General features: G+C 48.8%; 3 protein-coding genes and 1 pseudogene across 5 annotated transcripts; 3 read left to right on the top strand and 1 right to left on the bottom strand.

Annotated features, from left to right (window-relative positions):
• Positions 1 to 8275: 8275 nt before the first annotated feature.
• Positions 8276 to 9311, top strand: LOC136463176 (uncharacterized; annotated as a pseudogene).
• Positions 9312 to 10431: 1120 nt separating this feature from the next.
• On the bottom strand, positions 10432 to 15597 carry LOC136465464 (fatty-acid-binding protein 3, chloroplastic-like). Its single transcript, XM_066464184.1, has 6 exons — positions 15436 to 15597; positions 15264 to 15323; positions 14188 to 14419; positions 12040 to 12183; positions 11754 to 11968; positions 10432 to 10840 (listed from the first exon to the last, which is right to left on the bottom strand). Exons 1-6 carry the CDS (start codon positions 15595 to 15597, stop codon positions 10682 to 10684), a joined length of 972 nt encoding a protein of 323 aa, XP_066320281.1. The 3' UTR covers positions 10432 to 10681.
• Positions 15598 to 16110: 513 nt separating this feature from the next.
• On the top strand, positions 16111 to 18945 carry LOC136463173 (cyclin-C1-1-like). Of its 3 annotated transcripts, none has more exons than XM_066462192.1 (6): positions 16111 to 16488; positions 16572 to 16604; positions 16726 to 16832; positions 17289 to 17328; positions 18174 to 18218; positions 18651 to 18945. In XM_066462192.1, exons 2-6 carry the CDS (start codon positions 16573 to 16575, stop codon positions 18943 to 18945), a joined length of 519 nt encoding a protein of 172 aa, XP_066318289.1. In that variant the 5' UTR covers positions 16111 to 16488; position 16572. The 3 variants fall into 3 exon arrangements, with proteins under 3 accessions (XP_066318289.1, XP_066318290.1, XP_066318291.1); XM_066462193.1 differs by having other exon boundaries at positions 16561 to 16604; XM_066462194.1 differs by having other exon boundaries at positions 16111 to 16604; positions 18663 to 18945.
• Positions 18946 to 19011: 66 nt separating this feature from the next.
• LOC136463174 (probable choline kinase 2) lies at positions 19012 to 19992 on the top strand. Its single transcript, XM_066462195.1, has 4 exons — positions 19012 to 19144; positions 19255 to 19302; positions 19425 to 19522; positions 19604 to 19992. Exons 1-4 carry the CDS (start codon positions 19015 to 19017, stop codon positions 19709 to 19711), a joined length of 384 nt encoding a protein of 127 aa, XP_066318292.1. The 5' UTR covers positions 19012 to 19014; the 3' UTR covers positions 19712 to 19992.
• Positions 19993 to 22936: the final 2944 nt, after the last annotated feature.

The raw sequence follows: 22936 nt of genomic DNA, 5'->3' as shown, positions 1-22936 counted from the left end.
CAAACCCCACACGGACATGTCTGGTAAGAGCTTTCCATACCTCATGCCACCAAGGTAACATCACCAACCCTCGCTTTCATTTCCATTACATCATACAGTCATTCCATATATTCAAGCGATGCATATGCAATTGCCACATCTCAACGCTTCGCGTCGCGTCACGAAGCAGTAGTCGCCTCATTCGATATGAGCGGCAACTGAATGAGGTTCGAAGGCCGGCCCACAAAGGGCTCATGGCCGCCTCATTTCAAATAGAACCAGGGGAGAAAAACCAAGATGAGCCCCAACGGCCTTGCCCGACCCTGCTCAGAAGAGGATAGGGACATCTCGACCTTTCTCGTTCGATTCTAACCTCGAGCCAAACCCACAGAATCTCCATAGAGGAGAGGCCAATGGGCCACCTGAGCCTATCGAACGGCTCAGGCATCTGCTAGGAGGCGGGTTAAGAAGTAGTGGAATGCCACATGAGGGCTATGCCGACCCTATCAGCGGATGACGGACCTGAATTCCATATGAATTGCCCATTAACGAGCACATTAAGCGCGACACTCGGGCCGTTGAGGCAAGTGTCATTAGCTTAGCCCCTCTAGTTGAGGAAACCAAGGATGGGGTGATGCGTGAAACACGGCTGACCCCTATCAGACCCCAAGGGGCTCGGGGGCTCGAGCCGCCCGATCCTAGATCGAGAGACCGAGGTTCGAAGGCTGGCCCATGAAGGGCCCGAGGCTGCCTCACATCGAACAAGAGCTAGGGGAGAAAACGCAGATGAGCCTCAGTGGCCTTCCCCAACGCGCATAGAGGCGGATAGGGTCATCTCAACCTTCTAGTTCAATCTAGCCTCTAGCCGAGCCCATAGAATCCCCACTAAGGGGGAATCTATTGAAAAGCGGGTTAAGGAACAATAGAATGTCACCCGAGGGCTTTGCCGACCCTGTCATGAGCAATGGGACCGGATTCCATTCGAACATCCTTAGTTAGTGAGCTCATCAAGTGTGTCACTCGAGCCATCAAGGCAACTGACGTCGCCTCAACCCCTCCTAGTTGCGAAAACCAGTGGACGGGGCGACAGTCACAAAAATGAGCCAACCCTTGACCGAACCCCCTCCACGTGTGGGGGCTCGGGGAAGGCCTAGACTTGCAACGATACCGAACGCACGGTCGTAGAATGATGGCTAAAAATCCTAAGGAAGGGGTACGTGCGGATACAAGAGTAGTTCCGCTATCCTCTCTTCGGTCTCCCGTGACATCCAACCCCTGCAACCACAAGGGGTCAGACCTCACTCAGGGGCTTATAAAGGTACAAATACCTCCTTTTTCTCAAAAAAGTCACTGCATCGGACCTCTTCCTCATGATAAGGTTAGCAGTAAGGTTTGTGGGAACAAATAACTGAGCATGCCTGGTAAGACTGCAAAAAGCCCATGCCCCAATGACTATGGTAACTTTGCTCACCAGCATAATCGAAATTCCCCTCTTATACACCTCGGGCCCTATGGCCTTAACAAATGGAAGGGTCGGATTGCATGAACACCTTTTTTCAAATGCAAAAAGGGAAGAAAGCAAGTTCAATCAAACGAAACAAAATTACGAATTTGTTTAATGAAACAAAGTTGTGAATCTGTTTTCAAAAAATGAAAGTGCCGACACTTGTCCACAGATTACAGATAAATGTGTATCAGACTCATTCGACTAACTACCCCCTTCTCGGGGAGAACCATATCTTCAATTTTGCTCACCAAGGTTTCCACAAAAGGAGTCACCGTCGCTTCTATGTCATCCAGCTCGGAGGGTTCATAACCAGGCGCAAAACCGAGGTTCATCGCCTTGAAATTGATGTTGTCATCATAATGCGAGCGGGCGACGGTGAAGGCTTGGATGATCCCTAGCGAAGAGCTTCCTTCTCCCGCTGGCGCACCCATGCCATGATATCTATGGCATGGGCCATGAGCGAGATGGTACCCTCCGCCTGCACCACCTATAGGTCGTCGCAGACTATGCCAAGGGCAACCTTCAAGATATTGAGCTCGTCATTCTCCGCCTGAAGAAGACTCCTCACCTCGGTGAGATTTGTGGCTAGTCCAGCAGTGGCAACCTCGGCCTCCAGCTTTTGGGCTCTCATGGTCTCTAGCTCAGCCTAGAGGGAGCTAATCCTCTGTTGCGCCTCGTCACGCTCTCGGATAGCCTGATTGCGCTCCCCACAGGCCGAGCCATGCTCTGAGCGGAGCCTCTCCATAGTATGGCGTAGCTCGTCTCGCTTCGTGTGTAGCCAGGCGACCATCTTGGTGTCTAGTGTTGCCCTTTGCTCTAGGGTCGTGGACATCTCCTCGGCCACTAGCCTAAGATCCCGCTCCCTCTTGGCCTCAGCCCGGAGGTCGATGACCCGCTGGTGAGTCTCAGCATTCCGCTAGAGCAGCTCGTCCCACTCCCTCCACACTCTAGTGGCCTCCTCCTAATCATGCCATGCCCTCTCCATTAGTTTGTCAAAAGACTTCTCGGCATCCACCGCATCTCGACGGGCCTTAGCCTCCTGCCACCGAAGATCGTCTACCTCCACGGCAAGGGGAGTCAACTCGGCCACCCTTTGGCGGAGCTAGGCAGTCATGTCCCTATGCAGCCATGCCTCATCAATGAGGCGGTCCCAATCCTCCTTGTGTTCATGAAGGAACCAAGATTTCTCCCAGCTACAAGCAATAAGAGACTAAAAAGACGGGGTCAGAAAACAAAAATTGATGAAGAAAAAAGAGACCGAGAGGCAAGACCAAGTGAATACCTAGCTAGTGGGAACAATTACATCTCGAAGGGCACCACTGGCCTAGTTCAGAGCTTCTAGCATGACCATGAACCCCTCACTAAGCTTCTCCCACTCCATGCCCTCAACGGCATCATCGAGGATGAAGAGTTCCGACGACGGGTCCCACGGACTCACCCACCGGAGCGGGGGCTCATCCCATGTGGGCGGGTGGCGGCCCTCTGATGGTAGGACCAGGGACAACTCCTTGTCGGTCTCCTCGGCAACCATCGTGGTGTCTGAGGGTCCCTGGGCCATGACCCCCTCGGTCCTGCCCACGGCGAGCGTCATCTCTAGGGCCACCGGTAGCACGGGATGCACCGCTGCCTCGGGCATCGCCACCATAGCTTCTGGCTGCGATCCATCCATCGTAGCCACCATCACCTCTGTCTTCATCAGCGGGACCTCGTCCGACTATGCCACGCCTGCCGTGGTTGACGCAACAGATGCGGCCGACAGCTCCGCCTGGCCCGATGTCGGTAGTGGCATCACTTTCGTTGCTGGTTGAGCGGCAACCTCCGAGGGCACCTCCTCAGCCTCGTCGACAGCTTGACCCACTGAGGGCATCGGCACCACCATGGGCGGTGCTAGATTGACCGACGAGGCTATGACACCGGCTCCGCTCTCGCCCGAAACAGGGAGCGACATCAGGCGGCAGCCCCCACCTGGCCTGAAGGGTGATGGTTTTCTTGGGCGCCAGCACTATTGAAGTGCCCCATTTGACCCGTCTCCTAGCACTGTAGAAGAAACAAAAGGCGTGAGTCACAATGAAAAACAGAGAAAACAGAGGAATCGGCAACTTACGCTGGCGCTATTGGGCGGTGGAGACATTTGGGGGACGAACCCCTAGTTCCCTGCTCCTCCTTGTTAAGGTGGGACCATTTTGAGCCTGTCCCTTGCTCCTAGGCCGAGGGGCTCGCCTCCCTCATATCTAGGGGCATGGCGGCCGAGCCACTCCCCTCTCTCGGCACCACGGGCACGGTGGCGGATCCGCTTGCTCCAGCCAGCTCTTGAGGCATGGCGACGGGTCTGCCCGCTCCTGCTGGCACCTCGGGCGTGGTGGTAGATCCACCCACCCTTGATGGTGCTAAGGACAGGCTGGTGGTCTAGCCCACCTCCTCTGGTCTCACGAGCTCACCTTCCCTTGCGTGGAATGGGAAGGGTCTCTACATTGATGAGTGGGTGCCTGTTAGCGTGTCCTCGTTTCCCAGGTCATCCCACTCAATGTCGGCGACTACCTCATCACATTCCTCATCATCATCGTCATCGTCACTGTCTGTCTCCTCTCCTCACTCTTGTGCCCGTAGTTTCTCCTGCTTCTTCTTCCTCTTGACCTCCTTCGTCTTCTTCTCCCACTCAGCCATGGTGCGATTCGCCGTCACCACAAGCGGGTCCTTCGGTAGTGGAGCCACGCGGTCCATAAGGATGAGCTTATTTAGTTGGTCCCACTATCTCAATATCAGCACCAAGGAGTCAGGAGCTCAATTAAAAAGGAGGCACGAGAAAGAGAACTTACAAAGTCGATGTACCCCAGTTCCGACCGCATTGGGGGTGCCCCGGCACCAGATACACGAAATCAAGAATGACGCTAGCGTCGTCCTTCGAAGGCTCCATCGCCTCCTTGATGGGCTAAGCCACTTCAGAGGGGGAGAGCGCTTCATCGACAAGCGCCATCCCATCGAGTGACGCTCTAGGAACCATTAGGTACAGGGGGAGCGCGTGACTCATCAGCGGTGCCTCCCTCCATGTATGGTAGGCGCCGATGATCCTCGACCCCTTCATGCCCCTCTCCTTCAGGATTTGGAGGGTGGTGAGATGGTCCTAGATTTTCTTCTTGTCTTTATCTGGGACCCCCACATCCTCCACGATTCTAGGACCTCTTCAATGAGGCGTCCGGTGAACGCTGGCAAGGGGGCGGCTGCGTCGTTGTTGGAGGTCGACAGATGCATCGACAGGTACTCATTGGCCCGGTTGTTGCAGAGCGAGATGCTGGCGCATTCCATCGGCATGCTCAGCTCTCATTTCTTCTCCCGCTTCTTCAAGACGGTGATGGCAAAGAAATACCACCACAGGTCGAAGTGGGGACTAATCCCCAAGCACCCCTCACACAGGGCGACGAATGTCACAATGTGCTAGGCCCCATTGGGAGTAAGGTGCTGCAACTCCACCTTGTAGTAGTTAAGCAGCCCCCGAAGGAACTTGTGGGCGGGGGTGGCATATCCCCGCTCGTGAAAGCAAGCGAAGGACACAACATATCCTTCGGGCGGTGACAGCGCGTCCTCATTGCTGGACAGCCACCACTCCTCGGCGACGGTCCGCGTGCAAAGAAGGCCACGATGAACAAGGCCATCCAGGTGCTGGAGGGTGACATCAGATCTACACCACTGCTCCATTAGACGATGGGGGTGGTTAGATGTGAGCTTGATGGTGGCTGCGATGCTGGTGCGAGAGGCTCAAGCGATTGGCAGCGGAGGTTGTAGACGCAAAGGCGAGGAGGCAAAGTACGAAACCCTAGGGGCGAAGCCCTTGGTTTTATAGGGGTGACGGATGCGAGGAAGGCAACCATCCACCCGGATCTCCGTGCCTGCAAGGATTCACCACCACGTCACCACACGGGATATGTGCCCCCAATCCCTATCCTTTCCCACCAAAGTCATGCCGGACGTTTCGCCTTCCCGGGCAAACCAGGACTCTTTTCCCACCAAAGCATTTTCTCCGACCCATCTAGGCTCAGTAGTTTGAGGGCTGGCCCAATGATTTCAACGATCGTCCCAATGAAGGATGGGCCCGCGAGCGACCAAAACTTAGGCGCACGAGCCTCGAGGGAGTCTCAATCCACAATCGAGTCACAACCGGGCTGACCCTGGATGAATCCTCGTGAACGGGATACCAGGGTTCTCTTTAAACTATCTAGTTGTCAAGACACCAAATCTCACAACCATATCCACAAAGGGTCCGAATTACCCCCCGGGCGATTCTATCCGAATCACCCGGGGGCTTGGGAGCTACACCCAATGGTGGCGCTCGCGCGCACCCTCTAGCGAATCAAAATACCCCCCGGGCGATTCTATCCGAATCACCTGGGGGCTACACCCGACGAGTGCGCTCGCACACACCCTCTGACGAATCAAAATACCCCCGGGCGATTCCATCTGAATCACCTGGGGGCTCGGGGGCTACACCTATCGGGTGCGCTCGCGCGCACCCTCTGGCAAGTCAAATCACCCTCGGGCGATTCTATCCGAATCACCCAAAGACTCGGGGGCTACTGTCAGGGACCTAATACTGGGGTACCCAATGAGGTGGAGCTAATAACCATCAAATGTTGATGCTAAAAAACAGACAAGAACGCAACTACACTTCTTGCCCATGCGACCGAAGGTTGGCCGCGCCTCGCCCAGCCCCTGAGGGTTGGCTCCGCCTCTCCCGACCCCCGAGGGCTGGACTCCGCCTCAGCCGACGGCTGAGGGCTGGCTCCGCCTCGCCCGACGATCGAGGACTGGGCTATCCTCGCTCGACCCCTGAGGGCTAGGCTCTGCCTCACTCGACGACTGAGGGCTAGCTCCACCTCTCCCGACGTCTAGGGGCAGACTCCGCCTCGCCCGACGGTTGAGGGCTGGCTCCGCCTCGCCCGACGATCGGGGACCGGCCTCGCCTCTGGGGTTGGGCTCCGCCTTGCCCGACGACTGAGGGCTGGCTCTGCCTCGCCCGACGTCTGGGGGCTGGCTCCACCTCGCTCGATGTCTGGGGGCTGGCTCCGCCTCACTCGACGGCCGAGGGCTAGCTCCGCCTCGCCCAACGTTTGAGGGCCGGCTCCGCCTCGCTTGACGTCCTGGGGCAGGCTCCGTCTCACCCAACGTCTGCACCCTACTCCTTCATAATGACGAGCACAGAGTAGGACAGGACACTCAAGTCAACCGCAGTACCGAGGACCATACCCTACATGCTTACGAAAAAGTACCGTCAGGATATGATGGGACGGGCGCTTTAATCCCTTCTAGGCATGACAGAGCTCGAACAGTGTTGTAGGCGCCGACTTTTGTCTTACAGTGTTGTGGACGCCGCCATCAGCCCTTGGACGCGGATCCTGACATAAGCATATGACATCCACTACAATCCAGGAGGGAACTCATATCATCTACAGTAACGGACGTATGATCACTTTTTCGTCTGCTCCCCGTAGGGTCATGGCTCGGCACCCTGGCACGCCGCACCGTCCGCCGGAGTAGGATGGGACGGGACCACTTGCTGAACGAAGCGGACATGCCATCTCTGGCACCGTCTGCCATGTCAGCAGGCCAGGCTCAAGAGAAAAGGAAGCCCCGGTACCTTCGAAGGACTATCTCTACCTCTGGTTTTTTTCTCTTTCTCCCATATGTATTCCCTGCTCCCCCTTGTCTATAAAAGGGAGGGCATGGCACCCCACTAAAGGGACGGATCAATTCCACACACAACACATCACATAACACACAACCAAGTAGTAACCGAGCTCTTGGCATTCTTTCGACCTTTTCATCAGAGACTTGGGACCTGTCCTTCTCTCGACCGTTTGTACCCCTTACTACGAACCTTTTTCAGTGCTAATAATACGAGCAATAGCAAACTGGACGTAGGAACATTCTGCCCGAATCAGTATAAACTTTGTGTACTTTAGCGTACCATCCGGCCTAACGCGCAACCAATATAAATTTACTAGTTGATGTTTATTCGAAACAGTGACATATACGTTTCTAGAATTCAAATCTAAGACCTCAATGTTCACGCTCTCTCGAATTAAAAAATTATCAACTACAAAATGTTAGATATGAACTTTACAATTTTGAAATAAAATTTATTTTAATCTGGTCTTATATGAAAAAGTTATGATTTTCTACCGCTTGATTCGTGATAGTCCACCTATCACTGTTTGTGCTATCAGTGCCGGTTGAAGTCACAGAACGGTAGTTATAAACTGCTTATCGGCGCCCACAGTGATTGCCTGTTCTGGCATAGTGATAGCGTGGAACAATCCCAAATCCAGAACATATGGCCGGCAAAAGACTCAATTGGGTTGCGGGATCGAGTTTTTTTTCCATTTCCTCGATTTACTACGGTGACTGTGAAAGATAAATTGAAAATCGACGTGGTGATAGTTCTTAAAATTGAAACCGATGCAAACCAATCTGTTGGATGAGGGACTATATAAAATGACTCGCTAATAATCGAGTCAAGACAGAATATCGAAGGTCAAGTGTTTTGTTCGTTCGCTCTCTGAGGTTGTTTCCGCCTCCACGAACCAAGCAGTTGACTTGGAGAAACAACACGGTTTCAAGTCTAACCCATCTCTTTCAACATACATATGGTCATTTCGCGAGCACACGGAGAGTAAGGAACTCGGAAATTCCCGTAAGATACTTTGAGCCCACCTGCCTTATTGTCCTGTCACGCGCACGCTCTATAGCTGCAATTGTTCAGCTTCAGCTAGCATCTCCCGTGTAGACTGTAGAGCCATGGATTGCTTCGTCCGCTTGTTCGGGCTGGCCATCGCCAACACGATGTGCATCGGCGGCACGGCCCTCCTCATCAACTCGCTCGTCCGGCGCGCGCGGAAGCCCCACAGCACGAGCGACATGGTCACGCTCTCCATCTTCTTTGTCGTCTGGGTCAGCATCAGTTAGGGATGAAAATGGTACGGATATTTTCCGTATTCGAAATCAAATCCGTTTAGAGAGGTTGAGATCTGTCCGTATCCGAGTCCGGATATCTAACATCCGATACCGTATCCGTATCCGAATATTCAAATCGTATATTTATGATATCGATATCCAATCGTACCCTATCCGACATAGTTGACACTGTTCGTATTCGAATCTGGAACCGAATAGAAATATGAAAACATACGTAATATCGGTGCCGTCTACCCTGCCTTATGCGGCGCGCTCTTCCCGTGGTCCGCGCTGGGGCGGTTCCTGCGCTCGCCTCTGCGCGGCCTCGCCTGGCTGCTCTGCCTGCCGTGCCGGTGCACGCGCACGGCGAGAGCCCGGCTGCTGCGGCACCGGAGCAGCGGATGCAGAGGCGGCGCTTCTGCTGCCTCTGGTTCTTTGCCACGGTTCGTGGTGCAAGGACGACGACAAGAAGGCCATGCTGCCATCTACGTGCTTGCGCGGGAGCCGCCGGTGAGGGGTGGGGCGCGGGTGGTCGCCATGGACGACATCCCGGCGTACGAGCAGGAGGACGTGAAGCGGCCGGACGGCCCGTCGGAGTGCGCGGTGTGTCTAGGCGGAGGTGGAGAAGGGGGAAATGGTGAAGCGGCTGCCGGGGTGCCTGCACATGTTCCACCAGCAGTGCATTGACATGTGGCTGCGCGACCACTCGACATGCCCGGTGTGCCGTTACAACGTCTTCTCTACGGTGCTACAAGTAGCATGACGTCCGTCCTACTCTTTTTCTAGGCTCTTCATAGTGACGGCCAACAACGGAAAGCTGAATATGTAAATACAGGTAATATGTAAATTGATGGGATACTAGGAGAACCTTGATCCTATATCCTAACTAAAGCAGATCTATGATACTAACAATAAGAAATGAAGTTACAATTACCGGCCACGCAAATTACAAAAGTATTAAGTTGACCAAAACAGAAGCAGTTCTTTCCAACACCCTATAGAATAATGTATGTATTGGTACGCATACGAAGGAACACACTACTAACAAGTGAACTTTTGAGCACGGAAGGGGGCTATCAGACAGAGCACGGCATGAGCAACGGATAACACTCAATCACTGCTACATAAATTGTTTTTACTAACGGGATTTTCACCTGACGGTATTAGTTAAAACCGTGGTGATAATATATCACCGCCGCACCGTCGATTCGGAGAAAAAACAGCGTTGAAATCTATAAGACCTGACGGTGAAAACCGCAGTTGCAGCACCCACGTGCGCCCCGCCCCTCGCCAGCCCACCAACCTGGCCCATGCGCCCATGTGGCCCTTCGATATTGATTGTGAGGCGTAGACATTGCAATCATTGTCGATTCCTAAAATGGCTTGCCACCTCAACGGAGCGACTATTCTAGGCATCATCAGTTCATCCTACACGTCTTATTCATTGCAATTCCATTTTCTTCAATGTTAATTGCACATTAGCAAAGAAAGAGAAAAGACTGCGATTTCTTTGTGAGTGAGAAAAGTTACAGTGACAAATGTTAATTAAAATTGATGTACAATGTGGTGCATATGTATGTTCATCAATTGAAATGTTAGATGTTGACGTACATGAAATAATCGTGATGATTCCGACTAAATTACTAAATATACAATATGTTACTAGGTTTATAATATATTGGTATCATACATGTGGCATGGATTGAATTTGATGAAATTAGCAGGAAATGAGATCTTTCAAAGTTGCCATGAAACTTACAAAAATGTGAATCATTTTTCAGGTGTGGTTCACAACATTAACCGCCCTTGAAAATCAATTTCCAAGGGCAGTCAATAGTTTCTACTGCCCCTGAAAAATCCATTTCCACTGAGCAAGTTGGGCTAGGCAATTTGAATGATGGAAATGTAAAGCAATCCGCCAAGCATAATCAGCCTGTTCGGGAGGCCGTAAACGATCATGGATTATTTACTGCTGGCTGGTTTGGTGTGAGAGAAAAACACTGTTCCCGACTGGAAATTTACGATCGTTTACAAGCAAGCGAACAGGCTCATTGACAATTCACCATATTTCATCAGGATGACAAAAATGTTACATATGAACTCTACAATAATTAAATTAATTTCCTTTATGGGAACTATGATCATGGACATCCCCAGCACGTCTTGTGTTCCCTCGGGAAAAAAGAGAGAATGAAGGGAAATAACCACTCCTAGCAACCATTGCTGGAACCACGACTGAAATTGTCACTTCTAAAGCAGAAGCGCTTCCAGCAATTGAGCTGTAGATGATCTCAAAGAAGGGGACACTGGGGATTTACCAAAGAAGCCATCGTATAGAGCATAATTAACAGTAGCAGATTCGATCTCTGCATCAACTTGACGTGGATCTTGATTTTCGGAAATGGAGATCTACAGAAATAAAAGTTAACAGCATTCAAATTGAGCTCACTCTCTACATAAATCTCTACAAGTCCCCTTTTTCATACTTTTATGTATTCACAAACTTGAGTTGTTACAATTTTTCAGTAGCTAACAAAAATATAATTTAATGTCAAATATTCAAAAACTACAAAAAATGAATAAATCCATCAGTAGATTAAAAGGAAATCTGACGAACAAACAGAATTCCAGCTTTACTGTTAATCTTTATTGCAATTCAAGCTTTTTGTAAACCTCAACTAAGCTTTAAGGTCTACAGTTTAGAAAAGTTTGCTCTAGTCAGTTAAAACCAATAAGATTTGAATCCTAGTAGTAGACTAAAATATAGATTTGCTTTTTTTTCATTGGATAAAAAAGGTGCCAATGTGTCTGGCTTTTCTGACTTGTACAAGTTGTCAATTCTTGTGCCACTAGTGAACTAAGCACTATTAAATTGTTGGTCTCTCTATACTACAAGCAATGGCCAATGCATGCCAGCTTTTATTCGGCCAGGTAATGTAGATAAATTTACATGACGGAAAGAAGTTAGCAGGTCATTTCCATTTAATCCTATCCAATCGAACCACAAGCTATTGTCATATTTACTGTTTGAATTCCACTATTTTCTATGTTAGAGGTGACAGCATTAGACTCATTATCACGGAATGCTACACATTGGATAATGATCTGACAGAAGTAACAGTACAGACAAAAGTGAGCTCCAACCTTGAGGTATCAAGTCCTAATAGAACTAGAAGCATTGCTAATTCTTGTACGATGGAAGTGTATTCATTGTGGGATAGTTGTTTGTTATTTCTAAATAGTTTATACAGTCAATATTCAACTTTGAGGAATGAAACACCATCGAAGATTCATAATATTCACAGAATTGACTGTGACTCACCAGCATTCTTTTGGGTTCAAGCCAAGTTAAGTATATGCTTGTTCCCTGTTTGAGATTGCGCCCAAGAAAGGTATTCTGCAAGGTTGACAGGGAAGATTCTTCCTCAGCATTTGGGTTTTTTATTTGGTGAGCAATGACATCATTTAGAGCATTCACAAAGGTCTTGCCATCAACGGCTCTAACAAGAATTATACTCAATGATTTCACAACTGGTGCTGCAAAATAAACTAGTAAGATTAGCACATACTACGGTTCCTTAAATTTTGGAATTGGTAGTATCTCTTACCCTTAAAAATGGAGTAAAAAACAGAGGAACCGTCAAAGCTCTCAATACCAATCTTTTCTTTCCATTGCTCAGTATCAATGCGAAGTGAGTAATCTACATAGAATGCCGCAGCATATACTTTGACAAAGAACTTATCTCTGTAACCTGAAAGTGAGCTAAAAATAAAATTGTGAACTATAACTATAATAATACATTAAAGTTAAGTCTGAAAACATAATTTTTACTTATATATCTATCTTGCACCCCTGATGCTGGGAGCACAATAGTTAACTTTGAGGTTTCCCTGGCTGCTATTGGGTTTTCCCTACAAACTTTAGCTTGAGTGAGCTTATCCAAAGAGAGAGATGACTATATCAAAAATGAAAGGAGGCTTCTGACTTCTTTCCTAGTTTCTTAAAAATATGACATTATTAAGTGTCCTTTTAGTTAGAGCCGATCTATTCTAGCAAACAAGCTTGATACCCTATGTGAGGTTTAACCGGTTAAGCAATCCAACAAACCTAATCAAACTAGCTTGAGAAATTATTTAGTATTTTGGGTTCCTTGCTGCACCAATCCACCTCAAGTTCCAGCTGCGCCAATATGGCTCCTAAACCCCGATGCAGCACAGCACTCGCATTACCATCCCAGCATAACATATAACATATGCACACAAAAATGGTTTCCAAAATACTTCAATTTTTTTATTAGTTTCAACTCATCTTAGCCTTTATTGAAGGCAATTAATGGGTAATAGTGGCTACTAGGGCTCGAACTAAGATGCGCTGGCTGTGTAACCTCGGAGACTAGCAAAGTGGCCTCTGTCCAGTTCGTGAAATACTTCAATTTGAATTATCTATTAGCTTCTAGATAAGACCCTGTCCTCTCATGGTAATGCTTCTGCTTTTGCCTTCATATCACCTAAAAGGGTTAGCCAACTTCCTATGGATTGTCCACAGAGGATTGCATGAACTCTATATATGAAAACAACTCAACAAGAAACAATCACCTGGGTTAATTTTTTTTTTTTTTGAAGGGATCCCGGGGGAAAAAATAATTCCCCACCTGAATATAATGCATTGGAGTGGCAACATAAATTACCAGTCAAGATGATACAACAGAGTATGTACACTGACAGCACAACACCAACAACAACACACACAAAAGAGTGAAGGACGACACCACACAACACATTGTCGGCCCAAAATAGATCTCAGATTCAGATTTTGGGAACTACCAGAGGGCAATTTGACCCTTGGCCGCTTGGATTGAAAGGAAATACAATGGCTTGTCCTGATACAAGGGTGTGCCCCTGCTTTTATGGGTAGAGGGCAATATCTACTTTCTACCTGCTCCAGCATATTTTTCTAACCACTAAAGTGGATGCTGAGCATATTTCTATTACAAAGGCTTGGAAGCCAAGGAAAGTAAAATACAGAAAAGTAAGATGCAAGTGCTGCCGAGCACTAGGTTTATCTGTCATTCTCCCCCTAAGCCTTGTGCCAAGCACCGGAAGCGATCTGTTGTAGCCCAATCCTCTCCCTCATCTCTTGGAACTTAGACTTCCCCAGCAACTTGGTGAGAATGTCGGCCCGCTGATCAGTAGTGACAATGTGACTGGCCTTGATGCTCCCGTCCTCCAAGCAATCTCTGATGAAGTGGTACTTGATGCGGATGTGCTTGCTTCTCTCATGGAATTCCGTTCACTTTTGCCTCTAACGGGTATGGTCCTTACCTACAGGCCACTAAAAAACTCGAGCGCACCTAGGGGCCACTCACCTAAACTTTTTTTTTTTGTCATCCAAGCAATTCCGTTCACTTTTGCCTCTAACGGTGCCAACAGTGGCGAATCCAGCCCGCGAAATGACCTGGGGCAAACTTATGCTATAAAATTTTGGCCAACCAACGGCAACATATAAGCCAATAAATTCCTTAAGTTGCTTTGGCAACACAATAATTTCACCAATATTGAAGTTTTCAGCATATATTTCAGCTAGTCTCACAATCTTCTCCACATAAAAGTTAGAGAAGTTGTTCCTTAAATTAAGAGAATCCATACATACTAATACTAATAATTCTAAACTAACTTCAAATAAATCGATGATTCATCCTTAATCAAATTCTTAACAACTAATTATGTGAAAAAGGTAAATAAAAAACAGAAAATACCTACAGCCAGCAGGCCGCGGCTGGCCCTAGCCTGCCCTCTAGCTGGTGGCTGCCATGTCGGCTGGGGCTGCCGCCTGGTGCGTTGGCTGCTGGCCCGCACCGCCTGACGCCTGTTCGTGGTGGCGCGCTCAGCCTCTCGGGGCTTGGCCTTGCCCGACGCCCAGCGCTGCTCGACCTCTGGCTTTGCCCGCCGTCGGCCGGACCGCGCTTCCGCCACCGCCGCCGTCGACCGCTGCTAAGCCCTAGGCGCTAGGCGTTGCTCATCCTCCGCCAGTCCAGCTGCTCCTCGCACCCCACGCGCGAGTTCGTGAATGAGGGAGAGAGACGGACGGAGAGAAAAATGTGAGAATGACTGGTCCTATTCTTAATGGGCCTGTGGGCTGTGGCTTTTCTATATGGGTTGAACAACACAGGATGGCCCAAGACGCTAACATCTGTCGAATACCCCAGGAGACCCTTCTTCCTTTGCGCTAATATCTGAATTTTTTATTAAAATGGCAGATCCGTCGCAAAAGGACCTAGGGGGACCCAAGACGCCTGAGTTGTCTTCAACCTCTGTCCAATACTTCAGGAGACCCTTCTTCCTTTGCGCTAATGTCTGAATTTTTCATTGGAATGACAGATCCACCCCAAAAGAACCTAGGGCGGCCGCCCTAGCTCGACCTAGTGGTGGATCTGTGCTTATGGTGTCAAACTACGATGAGAAAAGTCTAAAATGCCCTTAAGTCTAAACACCATGTAAAAGTTCGCCGTTCCTCTAGTGCCACTGACCCTCAGTGCTAATATACAATGATTACAAGGTAGTTGGTTTATTTGCCGTCGATCATTTGTGCTAGCAAAGGGAAAAAAACAGAAATTATGTACGTGTACACGTACGAAGAAATCAAGAAAAGACGCAAGCTAGCATGTGCATGGGAATTCACGTACAGAACCCCGTATCTTGTGCATGCCTAGTTTGACGAACGAAGGAAACCAGTAGGCGAGCTAGCATGTGCATGCCTTGTTGGCGGCTTGGCGCCCGGAGTCAAGATCGGCTCCCGTGCCGCAGCTGCGTCGTCGTGCCTACGAGATCGTACCCGCCTATGGTCGTAGCATCCGTCCTTTGCCGACGCCGGCAAAGACGGGACACCGAGGGCCTGTTGGGAACACAGGGATTTCACAGGAATCACATAGGAATTTCATAGGAATCAGTTCAATTTCACAAAGAAAACGCAGGAATGAGAAAAAAATCCCGCATTCCAAACAGGCCCTGAACTTGGAGTGCGCCCGCACGCAGCAGCTGTCGTTGCCAGTGGCATAGAGCCGGAGGTGGAGGGAGATGGAGTCCGAGTCCTTGGCGACGTCAGTGCCGCCCGCCGACGTGGAAGCGGCAGGAGGTGATGCGCTCGCCGCCGGGGACAATATTGACATGGGCACGAAAAAATGATATGAACGTGTACGACGACTTGCTGCTGCCGCACGGCGCCGTGCCACCGGCGACGGACATGGACATGGAGAGCATGAAAACTGCTGCGGCGGACCTCGCGTCTGTTTTCGTCGCTCCTGCACGCGCGGACCACGCTGCCGGCCACGCATGGCTCCCCCGAGACCGCTCCAGCCCCAACGCCGGAGCCTCGCCACTGGCCGCTGCCCGCGTGACCGCACTACGTGAAAAACGGTTTGAAGCAACGGATAAATTTTTTTATAGGGGTGGCGGGTAATAGAGCCGCCACTACAGTGGTATGCTTGGGAGCCCAGAGACCAGCCGTCTCTAAAAATGTAACAACAGGACAAGCCGTCCCTACAAATAAGTTGGATTTGTAAGAGTGACTCACTCACCAGCCACCTTTGATGTTGCTATTTATAGGACGGCTTAATAACCCGTCGCCCCTACAAATAATCCCATAAATAAATACTCGGCTTCGTATCGTCGTTCCATAGGCTTCTTCTCGCCCCTAGGTTCTCTTTGCTTTCTCCCTCCCTCGCTCTCCCGACGCTGACAGGGCGATGGCCGCTGGCACGCGCGGCGCTGCAGCTGTGGCCGCCCCCTCCTCCCCCCTCGCATCGTCCTGGCCGGCCCCCCACTGCTGGCTCCCCGTGCGAGGCTCTGGTTGGGCGACGACGCCCCCCCCCCGGCGAGGTCGCCTCCTCCGAACGCCGCGGCCTTCTCTCCAGCCCCTGAGCTGGCACGTCGACCTGGGGCGGATGGCCCCTGGCACGGCCATGCCATCCTAGCGTTTGGCTGCCCATCAGCGCGTACGCCACGCCGCCGCCGCGGTGCCTAGTTCTTCGTCGTGCCCTTCACCGGCAACAAGCACCCAGGTATGCCAGCCCCTTCGTTTCCCTTCCTGCTGCGCGAAACCGAGCACCTAGGATCTGGTTCATCTTCCCTAGATCTGGTCCAGGATGGCCGCCAACTTCTGGATGTCGTCGCACTGGTAAGCCTCTCGGCCTCGTCGACCGTTCCTCCCAGTTCGCTCCTTTCGATTCGGTGGCTCCACAGTGAGCTCAGCGGCTGATTAGGGCGCGGTGCTGCTGTTGTTGCTGGGATGTGTGCAGCAAGCAGCTGTTGGACCCCGAGGATGTGGACCTGGTGCCGGCGGCGGACTGGGAGCGGGGCATCACGCTGGAGGAGTTCCGCCTCATCAAGATCCATATGTCGTTTCGTGAGCTCCTATCCTCCCTCCTCTTTTCCTGACACCTTGCTCGAGCATTTTCCCCGGTGTGGACCAGTTTTGGATTTTAGCTTGCTTCTGTATAGTGTACTAAAAATGTCATACCAAACTCAGCGTGCGCCGTAAGATGTTAGAACTGCTAATCTTTTATGGCCTTAGGCGTATCAAACAAGTTCATGTCCTTGTTTATGTTATACCATTTTGGTGATAGGAAATTTTACAATCCTTGCTTTTATAAATTCGGCGCAATCTTAATTCATAATATTAGTTTATCGCTAAATGAGACTCCATGGTTTTAAGGAAACCAATCACATAGTTCATTTCCATACATTTACATCAGTTATAGTATCTCTCATATTCACATAGAGTTGATTGATGTCCATTTTGCATTACAAAACCTTGTGTCTTCTTGGATGCCTTACCAATACAAGCATTTGATGATTTCAGATATCTGGAGGCTAGCACAGCAGGTTAAAGTTAGGCAAAGGTTAGGCCTTGTTTGCATAACCTGATTTATTTGCTTCTTTTGTACTGATAAAAGAAACTTGTTTGTCATCTTGATTTCTTACTATATTTTGCACTTGGCATTTTTCCTTCTACATCTTGTAACTTATATAGATGCTGAAAGAATTAAAAAACACATCATATAGGTTGTTGGTTTAATAACTGAAAATCAGCACATTCAGATGCTTAATTACTGGGGATGCAACTTCGGTTGGATCTAGGTTTACTTGTTTTGTCACTTCTTTTCTGTATTCTTCTTCTTTGGGGCAATTCTCTGCAGTACCAGGTTGAAGAAAGCTTCAGAGATGTCATGAAGAGAATCTTCAGATTTTCGAACGAGATTTGTTTTGCTGTGGTCATACTTAAACTTGAATTTTCTTTCTGACTAATGAGGAGCATCTTTATTATTAAAGATTTCTCCAATACAAAAACCCAGTGCAGAACCTTGGAAAAGGACGGGATACTATCCTTCTCAAAACCCACCTTTTTTATATCCCACTCCCAGTAACAAACCCATGGTGCATCCAAACGCCACCTTAGTGTTTGTTCCTCCCCCATCATTTTGTCCCTGATGTTCCTACTCCAGCTGCAATAATCAAACTCTGGCATCATTAAGAGAAAGATGAGCTTCTCAAATATAATTCTTATGTTACCGTATGCTCATCAACCATACGAGTGCAACAGTACTTACAGGATTACTGTAAAAAGTAATATTGAGTGCATCTCAAGTCTCAGCGAATGAAGTTTTCACATAAACATGCATGTTATATCCCGTCTTTAGCTTGTCTGCCACGCGATCTTTGTGACCTTAAACTGTTGTTATTTCAGGGTTATAGCTACAGCAGTCACTTACTTCAGGCGTGTGTATACAAGGTATGCTTCTCTATGTAAGGAGGATACACTGCATGTGCATCTGTGTTCGTATGCATTGTAGAATTATCACTTCTAAATTCAACTGGTCACCTTAAACATAGTGTTATCACAAGATTTGTAGAATTGTTTCCTAATTTTTTTCAACTGTCCTCTAGTATGGTTGTGCTCACCTTTAGTATTGTAGAATTAATCTTGTGCTAGTACAACAAGTAGCTGAAACATTAGTTGGAGCAGATCCATCCATTCAGTGGTTGATGTATTGCATTGTGCCCATTCGAGTTACAGCCTTGCAGGTAAAAAAACTGCAGTAGTATCTTAAACTCATGCTGGTAAAATAAAACATGAAAGTGATGCAAGCTGTTCTCGACAGTATCTCAGTTTCTTTATAGAAAATTTTCCATGTTAGCTTTATTTGGTGAGTTTATAGTGCAGTTTTTATGACAGGAGCGGGGCGGGGACCATAGAGGCGCTGCTTTGGCCGGACGGGAAGGGCGGCGGCGGACGGGACCTGCTGGTGGAGCCGACGTCGGTGCTCGACTGCAGACGGAGCCCGAGCCCGCCGCACTCGACATCGACGCTGTCTTCGTCCCTGGGCGGCGCCGCGGGGGACTCGTCTTCCGGCGTGGCAGCGGACTCGGAGACGTTGACATGTTGCTTCTTTATTTCAATTTGTTCTCTCATGCACGTCGTTGCTGCATTTCTGTCATATGTTTCTGAATTTAAATGACTATCCCATCTGACTTATCCTCAATAGTTGGAAAATATATTGTTATTATCTTACTTTATTTCTCGCCTAATGCCTTTGCAGGACTACGAGTATGCAAGTTTTAACCCTGTTGCCTATGACATCGCAAACCATTTCTGTGAGATGGCCGCAGACTACCATTCAGAAAAGCCGCACATATTGGACTACAATAAATATCCAGGTACTGAATATATTTGAAGCTATGGATTTGTGTATTGTTATTTCTCTTAGATGTCTTGATGGGGCCTATATTTGTTCACTCATCCTTGCTTACTGCTAATATTGCGACAGATACCGATGAGCGGAAGCAATTTGTGCAGACATACCTGAGCTCCTCAGGTAATCTAATGTTTACTGATTTATACCAACCTCTAGTTTATCTCCTTACCGGTTTTTAGGAATACGTATTTATCAGTTTTAGAAAATGAATTCTGTTTCTGATTCTCTGCAATCCCTACCAGGTGAGGAATCTGAAGTGGAGGTAGAGAACCTGATCAAAAGCATTGAGAAGTACACCCTTGCCAGCCATCTAGTCTGGGGCCCTTGGGGAATAATTTCGGTGGGTTCGTCTTACCTCCAAACCAGAATAGCATGTATGTACGCCATTCATTCATCTAAATCTCACATCCTCTGGCTGCAGGACCATGTCAACGATATCGACTTCGACTATAAGGAATACGCGAGGCAGAGGTTCGAGCAGTACTGGCTGAAGAAGCCGACCATCCTAACTTCTCAGACTGCTGAATAGAACACGGGCATCAGGTTCTGCACTCCACCGATGGCCTCTGCTGCACATAGCTTGTCCATTCTTCTCTTCTCATTGAGGATTGAGGTCTGTCCTTGGGACACAAGGTTGTTAAGAAAGGTTGGACCCAGAGGCCAGGTCAGGCATTCAGGGAAATCAGGGCTTTATTCGTTGTCCTGATATATCAGCATGTCTACTAATTGGAGATTTGAGATGGATTGTATATATTCTTGTGAATTTGACTTGTAATGATAGTTTATATAATGTTCTTGTGCTTGTGGTCAGATTTGAATTATATATATATATATATATATATATATATATATATATATATATATATATATATATATATATATATATATATATATATATATATATATATATATATATATATATATATATATTCTGGTCGAATTTGAAATTTTTTTACCGGAAAAATATACTGTAGGGGCGGTTCGTACCGTAGCCATCCCTACAAATCGATTTGTAGGGGCGGCTGGTGTTATCAGCCGCCCCTACAAATCGATTTGTAATGGCGGTCTGGGAACTGCCCTTACAAATACATGATTTATAGAGATGGTTTGGTAGGGGCAGCTGGCTGAGCCGCCTCTACAAATGATCTGCAACGGCCCCTACAAATGTTTATTGTAGTAGTGTGGAGTCCGTTGCCTGCTGCCAAAGCTCGCGCGGACCTCGCCGCCAGCCACGACTTCCATCCACGCCCGCCTTCGCGATGCCAGTCGCTCGTGCCCTTCTCGATGCCGGCAGTGCGGCCGCCGCCGCGAGCACCCCACCCCACCCCGCGGATGCAGTTGACATTTGTGAGTGCAAATATAATATTAAGAACCACAAGCGCACAGAATATCATTGTAGCATTTCACCGGGGGTATTCCGAACAATAGAGTAAAGATTTATTAAATAATAACAAACGAGTATTTACTAACCTACCAACATAACTAGAGCAGGGGGTAATGATAGGAATTATGTAGAATGACACACAAGAGATAAATCTATAAGATAATATAAACTAGTTGACTCAGGAGAACAACGGTGAGGTAGATTCATATGTTATTCTTATTACAGAATCAAAGTATGTATGTATATATATATATATATATATATATATATATATATATATATATATATATATATATATATATATATATATATATATATATATATATATATGACTATAGCTAAGACTTACTCTACTCTTGTGCACTTCGGGACGTCGCTAGACGGTAGAGCACCGCAAAGGATAACGCTATTGACGCGACTAGGTCCTACAATTTAAGATCCAGCTCAACATGGGGTGGACTCTGTCACCTCCCGCTACTACCACACGACCACGAAACAGTGTGCACTCATAGGTAGAGCATCATATAAGTATCATGCTTATACAAGGCTCGGCTACTTAGCCCAACTGGTAAACTAGCAGGCTAAGCGCTCTAGAATCCACACACAAAAGTAAAGATAAACCTTAACTAAGCAAGATACATATTCAAAGTAAGTATAACCATGTAGATAAGAATGATATAATGATAATAAAGTATCATAAGATATATATATATAAGTGAAGATACAATGGCTTTACCGAGCCTCCGAGACTGGACCCAGAACATGAGCACGAGCCCAATTCGACCCTCACTTCTGAGCTACTAATCTACTACATTGGAGAGCTCTAGATATAATCCTTCTAGTGTGTCTTGATATTGATCTCTGATAGATTTCTCTGAAGATTGGAGATTGGAGAGATGCCTCACGAGGGGGGTATGGGGGCCTTGTATAGGGGGAACCAAGGGTCCTGTGGGCTCATGAATCAATGGCAACGTCAAATCTGAGTCCTCGATACGAACCGACCTTGAGCAACGGCGTAGATTGAATCTAGGAGGCGGTGGAGAATCGACATATGAAGGAAAGGTTGACAGGGTGGTCCCATAGGTCGACCGGCCTAGGGTTGGGCCAACCGGCTCACTATTGGCACCATTTGGCCCAACCTTCGGTGGTAAGTCTTCTAGATGATTCCAGAGTCTTCTTACGTCGGTTTCATCACGGATAAACGTGATTTGACCTAACGTTTGGGACCACCTTGCTCATTTTCTAGATAAATCCTCTTGCATTCAAATTTACCAAAACTCGTAGAATTTATTAGTTTAAACCCCTATACCTATGTTTGGTGATTGAATTAAGTATATACGTAGAATATGTTGATGGTTTATGATTAACATTAACAATCGTCAACAAACGCGTGGGCCGTCCTCGACGCGGCAGCGCGAGCACCCCTCCCCGCCCCACCCCGTGGCCACACCCTGCCCCACCGCCCGCGCGCACGACCGTTCACCTAGTGCTGCTACTTACTGCGGCTGGCGTCGTCCTTGCTCTGCACACCGACGTCCTCCATCCAAGCAAGCGGAGTGGTCCCTGCAAGACGGGCTGGAGCACCTCGGAGGGGGAGGAGCCACGCGTGGAGGGCGGCAGTGACTCGGTAGCAGTGTTCGGGGTCTTGGATCTGAGGCCACCGCCGCGCGCTCCTCGTTCCTCATGAACCCTCACGTGGTAGTTTGACTGCTGTGCGCGTGTGCTATGGCCGCCGCGTGCGCTAGTCGCATGTGCACCACTCCGCCCTACACATGCCGTCCCCCCCATAGGCAGCACGTGCGCCGCTCAACCCCGCACGGGCCAGTCCCTAGCGCTGGCCGTGCGTGCTCCGCTCCACCCCACTCGGGCCATCCTCGTTGCCGGCTGCGCGGGCCATCCCCAGTGCCAGCCGCGCGTGCTAGCTACGCGTGCGCTACTCCACCTCGCACGGGGCGGCTACTCTCCTAGCTGGCCGTGTGTGCGCTGCTCGATCCCGCAGGGGCTGGCTGCTCCTCCCCACGAGGGCCGATAGGTCGAGAGAAGAAGGTGTTGGGGTCTGTCGATGAAATATGGTCGGCAGTCTACCTAGGGGTATGCCCAAGGTAGTAGATTATCGGCAGACAGATATGCAAGCTACAAACAAGATGGTGACGTAAGACAGACACAAGATTTTATCCAGGTTCGGCCGCCGTAGAGGCGTAATACCTACGTCCTGCGTCTGATTGTATTAATGTATGTCAATGAGAGATGTTTTTTAGAGGGGTCCCATGCCCGCCTTATATAGTCCGGGGGTAGGGTTATAGATCTGGAAACTAATCCTAGTCAATTACAATTGCCATAGGTGGCCGGATAAGGATTCCTATTCTAACC

The sequence above is a fragment of the Miscanthus floridulus genome, chromosome 7, assembly GCF_019320115.1.
Source record: "Miscanthus floridulus cultivar M001 chromosome 7, ASM1932011v1, whole genome shotgun sequence".
In the NCBI taxonomy this organism is placed as follows: Eukaryota; Viridiplantae; Streptophyta; class Magnoliopsida; order Poales; family Poaceae; genus Miscanthus; species Miscanthus floridulus.
This window is presented reverse-complemented; position numbering and strand designations above follow the sequence as displayed.